Here is an 11,543-nt window from a genome sequence, read left to right as displayed (position 1 = left end):
TATTTTTTTGGCAACTACTTGCTTACAGCCGGGAGACTCCGGAGCAGTCCAAGCCGCCACCACCCTTCTCTGTAAAGCCATGTGAAATGGCAGCATCGGGTCAGTGGGTGGACCTTGGTCAAAGATATCCTCCAGGTCATCCTGCAGAAAATCCACTGGTGGCGCAGACCACCCCAAGTACTCCGTCACCCTCGACATGAGTCACTTGTACAAAGATTCAGTATGCGTACCGGGCTCAGGCCTGCCAATCTCAACCTCTGGGGAGGTATCAATACCACGGGCGTCGTGCAAAGACTGACGCAGGTCTTCCAACTGGCTATGACCAGATAACATAGCATCAGGAACCAAACCTTCCTCAGACCCCTCATCCACCTCAGATGTAATCCAGAACTGGCATAAATCCCTGGATGAGGGCAGAAAAAGTCTCAAATACAGGCCTTACTGACTTCTTCAGGGCCTTCCTCTGAGTTTCCACCGAAGCACGGGGTACCTCCGGTAAAGCCTCCAAAAAAAGGGAGTCTACAATATCTGCGTTGAGTGTGACGCAGATGGCTTCGACACGGACCACGAGGGCGGTGCCCCAAGCGAGTCCTTCGACAGCCTCTACGCCGATGGCGTGGAGTACTTCCTCAGAGGCAGAGCCTCGAGAGAATCCGTCGACGGACATGGTGCCGACGTCTTCTTAGAAGACCTCACAGGCTCTACCAGTCTCAAGGGCATCGAGGGCCGGGACCTGGAGCGGGCATGGCTGGAGCGATCCACCTCGTCTGACCGGGACCTCGAAGGTTCCCAGTGATTGCGCCGACCGCCCGAGCCCGAAGGCGTGCGAACTGTGGCCCTAGCGCCTTCCTTGCCATCTTATCTCTAAGGCACGGACGGAACGGAGCCCTGCGATTCGAAAATCGCAAACATTTCTTTACAAAATGCGTCCCATTCCACAGGAGAGGAATGCTTGTTAGGACAAGCTACCAGCCGTCTGGCAGAGTCCTCGAACGAGGAAGGCGACCGGTGACGGCGCTTCCGCGAGTGCCTCGAAGAGGCAGGGGAATGGCTGGAACCACTCCGGGACCAAGACCCCCTGGACTTACGCCAACAATGCGGAGACTCGACCCTCGAATCGTCGGTCGAAAGCCCAGCGGATTTCAACATTCAGGGCTTGGAAACCCTACCAACCGACAGCTTCTTCTTTCGATCGCGCAAGGACTATGACATCAAAGACTGACATTCGTCACGGTCATCAGTGGCGTGGTGTCATGATGCCTACCTCCAAGGTGCCAGACAAGACCCAGCTACCCCAGAGGCAGACATGTCTTCAAGGAAAGTCACAACAGCCTCAAGCAGGACCTCTTTGGACTCAGTCCTGGCGCCAGGCTCATAAAAGGGGACTTTGTGTTAAAGGTGCTTAGTGTTAACTTACCTGATGCAGACCATGCTGCAACATCCAGGCCTTCTGAGGCCTGAATGGGACTACTTTATCTTTGTAACTACTTAACCACACGGGTGTGGTCAGGGGAGGAATACATACCTGTTAGGAAGGATACATACCTGGAACTACTTTGAAGGCTATTTAAGCCATGCCCAAGCAGCAATTCACGCTTCACGTTGTTCTGCATCTAGCAGCTGGACGCTCACCGTGTTTGCTCCTGCATTCTGTCTTCTGCCACTCCTGCCAGCATCCTGGAACACCTGCAAAGAGAGAAGAGAAAAGGGTAAAGAAGAGTCCTTACCTGCTAAATCCGCATTCCGGAGACATCTCACAGACGGTCCTGAAAAGGAAGACATCCATTTAAAAGCACATCGCATCGATCGCTGCAGCGCCGCATCTCACTCACCTGTACAAGGTACCACCACGTTCTACGGCGACATCTGGACTCGCAGCCACATCACCGCGCCTAGGGAGAAAAAGACCAGAATAAAAGGTGAGAGGGGAAGAAAACAAGGAAACCTGAATTTCCATTACAAAGCTTACCTGTTGGGTTATTCCAACTTCATTTCGGGTCGGTGCCGCATCCAGGCATTTCCGGACCCCGGCCCCTATGGGGAAAAAAAAATACATCAGCGTTAGTGAGCGCATTGATACAAGGACACAGAGAACTCTCATCAAGCTCACCAGAGTCTCATTCTTCGGTTCCACAGCTCTTCTCAGAATAGTTTCCGCACCTGAAAAAGCGACAACGAACAATTAATATTGCTGAATCATACTCATTAACAGAATCCTTACGGTGCTATACCGGGAAAACAAAACTTGAACCCTCTACAATCAAAACCCCAGTGAAGTAACTGGATACAACGCGCCGCTGCATGAGAAGCAGGATGGAGAGCTCAACCTTTCAAACCCTAAGGTGAGACTTTTCACCTGGGGGGGGGGGGGGGGGGTCGCAGGAGGGTTTCGTAGAGGGGTGAGAAGGGAGCAGGAGGCTTATACTTTCTCCCGCAGATTGTTAATACTCCCTTTTTACATACAGAAAGATATTCCTGCGAGCCAGACAAGCCAGATTCGAAGGTCCGGTGCAGTCCATCTTCCGGGTCCTGCACTTCACCATAGAAGAAGCAACAACACTCCAAACCAGACCTGCACCTCCGTGGGAGTCAGGAGAGCGTAACACGTGGTCCTCGCCGAGGTACTAGCTGCAGAAGTTGTGCGGGTCTGTAAGTGACATCTTGGAACTGCAGTCTCGACACTTTTTGAATCCCGACCGTGGGGTAGAAGACATGATCATTTCACAAACCAAGTTCGAAGAACCGATAGAATCAGAATAACCGGAGGCACGCCGAGATCTCCGAAGCGAACATGTTTGCGGAAAAAACGGAACTGAGGCTAAGGGCATCGTGCGCCCTACTTATAACATCTGGTGACGTCGGCCCGACAGAGGCCCTCGAGGACAGCATTATCAACGACGCAGAAAATTTTCCAAAGCAGCACAGCTGTGGCGATTACCTGTCATAGATGTGGAATACGTTGGAGGAACCAATCCCTTCGAAACTAAATTGCTGAACGAGAGAGTGAACTGTATGAATCATATATTTAAGTTAGCCCCAAGTGGCAAAATGCTACAGTGTTTAAGCAAAGAGGTTTTGGCAATAGGGAATATCTAGGAGAGATCGGGAATTTGGAGAGTAACTAGCAAGATGATTTATGATAGTACTTCCTTCGCTGCCTCAGTGTGGTAGCCAGTGGGAAGGTGGGTATTCATCAATGGCTGACCAGAGATTTGTTGAGAGCAAAGAACGATTTCCAAAGTACAGAAGTATCAAGGGACAAAGTAATGCTGAGCATTGTAGTGAGGATATGTTAACACTGTCAGCAAATGAAAGACAGAGGTCTGCAAGAACTAATGACAGCGATAAGATTTCATGATATATGGACTGCATTCAATGGGCTGTAATCTAAATACACATGTTAAGGGAAATATCTTTTAAAGATCACGTTTTATTCTGATTTTATTTAGTAGTTCTTGTAGCATTTCATCCTGGTGTTTAGAAGATAGACCATTTGAGAAAAATTTTCATCAGTTTTACTATTGAGGATTATGTACTTAGTAACTGGTTTGAAAAGCCTGTAGGATACAATTCTTAACCGATTACGTGACTTTTGTTTGTATTCTATGAAACATTTAAAATTCTAATAAAAACATTTTTTCAACAAGTTTCGCAAAACTGAATTTTTCTCCTGGCCAATGTTAAACTTACTTGCTAGTAGAGCTGGTACGCTTTAACATTCCGTGATTTATAACCTCTCTGAGAAGAACATCTTCCATTCTACAGTCAATCTAGTTGCAGAGGCAGAAAATTTGACTCAATCTATCCAGTTCTTTCTAGCTTGGGTTGGCATCCATTTGCGACCAGGAATGCATTCAAGCGTAGCTGGCCACCAAGTAGATTTTTTACCTCGATTACTCATGTCTATGTTCTTGGTAAACTTAAGAACTGAGATTGCTGTGCTTGAATGGCAATTACAAAACATGTAATTTATAGACACAATATACAAAGTAGTAAAATGTTTGTAGTAAATGTACAATGCGTGTTCCCAGACGCACATCAATAAATGTAAACAAATCAGTTAAATGGCATTTTCATTTTATACAAAAATGTACATTTAATTCTGATATCAAGATACCTTACACAGAAAAAAAATAAATCAAATGGAATTCACTTCTATAATATTATATACAATTTAACAGGCATCACAATGCAACATACTGTGGTTTTAAGAAAAGGAGAGAGCAACATAAAAAGAACTGTACATGAAGCTGCTTAGTCTGCCCAAAATAGCATTGTTAGTCTGGAATTTTAATGTTAACCTTGTATGCTCTTGAAATAAAAGTCCAGGCTTGCTGTTTTTAAAAGAAGGTATGCCCGAAAGGATGATGGACCAGAATTACCACAACGGGGCATTGCAATTTCTCACATTTACAAAACAAAAACAATAGACTTTACAGCGGTTGCTAGGAATGTTCATTTTCAAACAGAAGCAACCAATGATGCCTATAGAAAGCACCAATTAAGGCCTGCACAGGCTGAGGATGGCTGCGTCCAGCAACAGTTAAGTGACAATTAGAGAAACTCCCAAGGAGATGGAAACATCGTCGGCTGACTCGATTGTTTGGAAATCTTAAAGGTTTAAGTCACATTGTGCTCAAAATTAGAAAATAGGTCAGATACTCGAGTAACAGCTTCTTTAAACACCATCACCAAACTCCTCTCTATTAATCTGTATCTTCATCATCATCATCATCATCATTCACTTCACCATCCTCATCCTCTTCCTCTTCGTCGTCCTCCTCCTCTCCCTCCCCATCATCCACTTCCTCCTCGTCTTCATCATCGTCATTATCTTCATCCACATTAATCTCCACTTCAGTGACTGCTTCCTGAGGATGTACCCCTTCTTCCTCCTTAAGTAGTTTTAGATATTCGGTGACTGAAATCTTCTTTGGAAGTATATCTTGAATACAAAACAGTGAGATGTTAGACTGTAAAACAATGGAAAAACATATTAAGTGACGTCTGCATAGGGTTAATGACAAGCAAGAACAGAGAAAGTTATAACATTTATAAGACACTAATCTTATTTACAAGTTAAAATTACTCTCTACACATAAAACAGTACGCTTAGTGAAATTAAAAAGAATGACAAATGTGTGTGTATATATATATATATATATATATATATATATATGCAAAGATAAAATTCCCAAAACGAAAAATTCCAAACCTTTGTCTTTATTGTGAAAGTATGCTTTTTGATTTGATTGATTTTAAAACTATGATAAAGTAAATTTAGAATCTCTATACTGACAACAATCATACAACTCTCGTCACGGGAACAACTTTAATTCTCAACCTGCACACTATTACTAAATAAAGAACCTAAGACTATATGAGTGGCCAGGAATCCACCCATTTTTTACTTGTCAGTACAGCATGATCCTATTCTTAGCCAATTGGAGAAATAGATAAATGACCAGATAAGTAAGAACAATCCTTGACAAAGCACGTGGTTTTGGCAGGTGTACAAGCACTGGCATCTTATTCTTAGGTACTTCTGCCACTATCCAGCTATTGACATCATACGCCCAGAAAGCATCAGCATTTGTCAGCTATAGCATGATGTGCTCCGGTAGTCATATCAGATGCCAGGTATCTATCATACACTAGGGAGTACCATCAAACGTCCCGGTACCCATTTCAAAGTGATCCCAGGTGTTGACATCATTTATATGTACTGCCATCACAATCCAATGGAAACTTACTCATAAAGTTCTCGAGGCTATGAACAGCATTTCCAGGTTCGACTATGCCAAGTTAACACATCACTGCCAGACTCCATTATGCCCAATGAAAACAGCAATGCTAAGGCCCACTAGCCCCACTTAATACTGTGTTGCCAGATAGAATAATGTCTAGTTAGCACTGTAATACAGGCTGTTCAGATGGATTTCTAAAATTAGGCCTGGGTGACAGTTTTTAGGAGACCACCCTAGTTATGATGAACTGGCGAGCTACGGGAGGTTAGCCAAAACCCAATCAAGGTAGTGTGGAGAGCACTCAAGGCTTGATCTCAGGAGAGGGTGAGCGTGGTCATGGGCCCTCAATGAGTCCATACAGAATAACACAATCAGCTTAGACAATCATTTATAAAAATAGTTATTTATTTACAAGACAAAGACTGAAGTCAGGGCCGTTCGTAAAGTAATGCGCTTGGGTGGAGGTTAGTTCATGTAGGTATTTTGGCTTCTGTTGTCTGATAGCTGCAGGCCTGTGCAAAGTTAGGAAATGATTAGCACTACAGGTTACTTTGCTGGTATTGCACTTATCTACAATTGTACTAAATAGTGTACTCAGTCAGACAATTTATCCAATGTTAGCCAATTAATATAGTCTTATTGGTCATGTTTCCTAATACAAAGCACTGTTCATTATGTTTTGCTGACACGTGTTTCGACCTTGGCTGCTTTAAGGCATTTGCAATAAATGAACTAGTTTTATCCAATTAATAACACTGTAAAATTAAAATGTCAAAGTATTACCATTCACGTTGAAGAGAATGAAGAAAATAACCAAAGGAAAGAGAAAAAAAAAAACAAAAAAAAAAACAAAAAAAGAAATATTTTAAGGCTGGTCAATATTAAAAGCACGATTACTAGTATCCATATTCACATATCACATATTGGGCCTCATTACAAGGTTGCCGGTCCGGTAAAAATCGATGCCGGTGTTACTGTACCAGCATCGTTTACCGGACCGGAGTATTAGGAGCCACGATGCTGGTGTCACCGGCAGGTACCCGCTGTAACTGGTCTCACCCTTGCCAGGATGAGCGTCAACACGCGGCAGCCGTGCCAGTGACACTAGCATGCCTCAGTTAAGTGCACATTAAGAGGTCCACGGATATGCTGGTAATAACTGATACAATCATGCCGTTAACACTGGCATCGCGGTGCAGGCGTTAATCGGAATCAGATGTGTAGAAACATGCCACAGGTGCACACAATCTGCACAGGTGGAGGCAATGGAGTCTGGCACAGCACATAAGCAGTACTCACACACACACACCACACTCCTCCAAAATCCACAATGCTACCATTAGCACTTGCAGTACTGGAGCTGGAGGACATGCATGCACGGCTACTCTTTGAGGAGGCAGTCAGCCAGAGAATGCAGCAGAGGCGCAGGAGGAGGGTGAGATTGAGCCAGCACATACCCATTGTGCAGGCAGTTGTTCCCCGCAGGCAGCCACCAATCCCTCGTCTACGGGCCAGCCCATTCAACCTAACCCCCTCCTCAGATCCAAACCCTATACCGGCTGGACAGGGGCACGATCAACACAATAGTGGACCTCATTCATGATGACCTGGTGAGCCTGATCAATAGCCGGACAGCCATCCCCCCCCCCCTCCTTGCTGAAGGTAGCGTCTCTGCTACACTTCCTTGCCACAGGCACTTATCAGCACAGTGGGGCAGCTGCATGCAATCTCAACCCCGTTTCAACTGTGTGCTCAACCAGCTGCTAGTCACTCCTCAATCATGCAAACAGCCACATTAAGTAACCACAGACTGCAAAGGAGGTGAATGCAACCAAAATAGCATTCTATGCACTGGCAGGCATGCCAAATGTAATTGGTGCCCTCGACTGTACACACGTGGAGCTGGTTGTCTGGCATGCTGTGGAGGTAGTGTACTGCAACAGGAAGCTGTAACATTCCCCGAATGTACAGATGGAATGCGATGCACGCAAAATCATCACGCATTCCCTGGCTCCACACGACGCCATGGTGCTGCACAACTCCACGCTTCCCAGCTACATGGCACAACACACTGCACAATGTACCTGGCTGCTGGGTGAGTCTAACCACAGGGCCATGAGGGGTGTTGAATGGGGGGGGGGGGGCGGAGGCAATCACAAGCATAGGCAACGTGTCTGCTGGCTGGGCCATGAGGGGTGTCAGAACATAGCATAGGATTGCATGCATGAGGAGCACAAGTGCACACTACATGCATTAATCCATCATCACTCCTGCAAATAGCCAAAAACATTACCAGGTATGCAATGAAGTGCAGAGATACTGGGTCGGACAATAGAAGGCAAAGTTGGATGAGGAATCAGACCTAGCAACCTCTACATTCCCAACATGCACAATGTTAAACCACACACATAGAATGGGACAAGACCACACACACCGTCCTGGGTGCCTTCAACTGTGACCTTAGTAAATTAAACAGAATGTGCAACACAGCCATGCTTGCAGATGTACAAGGCCTATACAGCAGTGTGTACGTGCAATCAACAGCACATGTATCAGGAACATCAGAAAACATGAACCACATGTACCACAATGCACCACCCTGTAGTGACAATGCATGAAATACATGATCTCAGCAAAGGAAATCACTAGTCATGCTGCCCTGCATGAGAGAAACCCATATGCCACAAAGAAAAATACCAGTCACTGCACTCAGTCCACAGGTACACTGCAGATCAGTATGCCTGTCATGTCACCTTAAGGGACACCTCAAAGTACAATGAGTCAAGTATGAAAACGATAAAATCAGCAATCATTGACTACCACCAAGATATGATTGAGAGGAGCAGCACTCAGCCAAAGTACTTTAGTTCCACCATGCCAACCAGTCGTAGCACAGAAACATAACCCTTTACCCGTGGCCCATACCACCAAAGTAAATCTGACCTAGTCTTATGGGTGAAGGTGTCAGACATATACACGGAGACATGAATAAGTAGTATGCATACTGGGATACCACTGAAGCCAATTAGTCAAATGTGTGATGATCCACTGTACACATCAATCTAATCTGAGGCCATCATGGACATTTGGACTTGATTTATGAGAGTGCAGGTTCACATTGAATGGTCCTTGGGACAGCAACTGCACCCATTTCACCAAGCCCCCCCCCCTCCTAACCCATGGATCGGCCCCAAGTACACACACCCGGGTCATTGAAAATGGAACATGTCATGTGCAGTTATGAATCCTTAGTTGCATTGAATCATGAGCACTGTACAGGCAGTGCTAACAAATTAATTACAAGTATCCTTTCTCTTGCTCCCATGCAGGTGATGCAGAGTATCCCCTGAAGGGCTGGCTCATGACTCCCATCAGGCAGCCAGTCAACAGGCACAAAGAAGACTACAACCATGCACATGCATGCACTCGTGCCACCATTGAGCAGACATTTCGCCTGTTGAAGGTCCGGTTCCGGTGCCTCAGCAGGTCGGGTGTGGGGGGGGGGGGGGGCGGGGCTGGAACTCATTTACGGGCCATAGAAGGTGGGAAAAATTGTGTTGGTATGTGCCATGCAATACAACATGTGCATCTGGCGCAACGTCCCCCTGACATGGAGATGCCGCCACCCGAGGATGAGCATGATGGGAAGATGGTGGAATACCTCAGTGGCATAATGTAAATGAAGGACGTGCGACACAGCAAGATTTAATTGCCCACTACGTCTGATGGACTGTAAGAGACAAGGCACTGGGCATGGGTCACACTGGGCACTGCACATTATTAAATAGACACACACTCAAGAAGCAATGTCCAGTCTTGTGTTTTACCTTTACACACCAGCTGTATTGAATAATGAATAACTTACAGATTTGCATTATTTAACTACCACTACTGTGCTGTTAAATTGACCCCATACCGCCTCTCCCATTACCCCCACAACACCTTCACAACTACTCCCTCCCCAAATGCACTTTAAGTTGGCCTATTCACGCCCCCTTTTTGGAGGAGGTGGGCGAGCCTCTGGGCGGTGAACGAGTCATGGTAAGCAACGCACAGGGATCGTTTGAGACGAACTTGCCGTGTGTTGTGCTGGAGGATGGGTCGGGTTGGGGGTTGTGGTGGTGTTCCGTTGTTCCGGCTATAGTGGTTGCAAACTGGGTGATGAACTGGGCCATGGCAGACATGACTGCATTTCCTTGACGCACAAGCCTGATCACGCGGTACATGGTTCTGCTCACCATTCTTGCAGGGCATGTCTGCCGTGTGTGTGTTCTGCCTCCCGTCACGTACTGTGTGACCAGGGCCTGCATTGCCTGCTGCCACCCTTCCATGCGAGAGAGTCGCCCCTCGATGTCCCCGATGTGGTAGAGACCTGGTACTGGCAGGGGAGGTAGGCTCTGAAGGCTTGCAGGACTGAACACAGGGACGTCGCTATGGGCGTCAGGGCCACTGGCCTCCACTGCGCAGTGTGCACTTGAGCCATCTACAGGTGTACCATGTGTGCTTGCCTTCCTGGGTGGCGTTGATTCTACCTCCTCCTGTTGGCTGTGGCCTAGGGATTCTGCCTACTCCTGCTGGCTGTGTCCTGAGGAGTCTGTCTCCTCCTCACTATGCACTGCGGATTGAGCCGCCTAACCCTGCTCGCTGTGTACTGCAGATTATGCCTCCTGCTGCTCGCTGGCCACGGGGGTTTCCGGCTCTTCCAGCTGAAGTGCCTGCTGTGCCCCAGATGTTGATGTTTGCCGGGGCCTTGCTGGCAGAAGTGTATGGTGGCTGCTTAGGCTGCTGGGCAGCCTGTGTTTCCTGGTGGCAGGGGGGGGGGGGGGGGAAGAGGGGGAATGGCGGGCCGTGGATTGTGTGGCACGCTTGTGTCTTGCCGTGGAAGAAGAATGCTCCTGGCTGGAGGCGGTGTCTTTGCCGCAGCGCCGACATGCATCGGCTGTCCAGGGTGTTGTGGCATGTTCACCCTCGTTGTCAGATCCTGTGCCTGTGGGGGACAGTGAGGCAGGGTATTAGTGATGGGTGTGCATCCATCTGACATACATCAATGCTAGTACATTCCAAGTCATGCGCATGGTCATGGACATTTGAGGGCCTGGCATGGTGCACACAAGAATTGGGGGGGGGGGGGGAAATGCAGTGTCGGAGCATCCTTCTGGTCCGGCCATGTTGTGTACAGTGTCTGTTGGGTGGGGTACAGGTGTCTAGTGGTTTGGGTGTTGTGGCCATGCTACAGGGGATGTGTGCCATGTGGCGTTTCATTGTGGAACTGATGTGCTCCCATGCTGCACGTTGATGCACTGAGGTTTACTCTGCGTGTATGGACATGGTGGGTGTCACTTGTGTGCAACTGGTGCTGGTGATGTGTGCCTCCTGCCATGAGATGACACATGCAGATGGTACTTGTGTCTGCAATACAGGGGACATGTGGGGAGTGTCAGTGGGGTTTGTTATTGTGTTCATGGCAGGTACATTGTAGTTGTGTGGGAGGTGGCTTTCGGTGGGTGCAAATGCAGCAGGAATCTGGCGCCACCTACTTAGCATTTGGACTTCACCATTGGCATTGGGGATGAAGGTGCGTGGTGTGACTTTGGGATTATGGTAAGGGACACTCGCCGTCATCATCCGATGTTGCTGCTCCCATTTCGGAATTTCCTACCCCCCCTCAATACTCTCCATGTGGATAATGGTGCTGCAAGTCTCCTCCTAGGATGCAAGTTTGATGGGAGATGGCTGTCCACCTCCCGTGGCCAGCCCCTTGCTGCGCTCTGCAAAAAGGAGGTTGCAGAACCGGAG

At 47.3% G+C, this 11,543-nt stretch overlaps 1 protein-coding gene across 1 annotated transcript in view; it reads right to left on the bottom strand.

The window, feature by feature from the left end:
* Window positions 1-4,060: 4,060 nt before the first annotated feature.
* The window catches only part of CHRAC1 (chromatin accessibility complex subunit 1), a 68,166-nt gene continuing 60,683 nt past the window's right edge, over window positions 4,061-11,543 (bottom strand). Inside the window, exon 3 of the mRNA XM_069621682.1 lies at window positions 4,061-4,945. Coding sequence (XP_069477783.1) covers window positions 4,707-4,945 — 239 coding nt within the window. The 3' untranslated portion in view covers window positions 4,061-4,706. The remainder of the gene's footprint in view (window positions 4,946-11,543) is intronic.

The sequence above is a fragment of the Ambystoma mexicanum genome, chromosome 5q (genome assembly GCF_040938575.1).
Source record: "Ambystoma mexicanum isolate Mex_15411 chromosome 5q, UKY_AmexF1_1, whole genome shotgun sequence".
Lineage (NCBI taxonomy): Eukaryota > Metazoa > Chordata > Amphibia > Caudata > Ambystomatidae > Ambystoma > Ambystoma mexicanum.
Note: the sequence above shows the minus strand (reverse complement) of the source record. Positions and strands in the feature narration are given on the sequence as shown.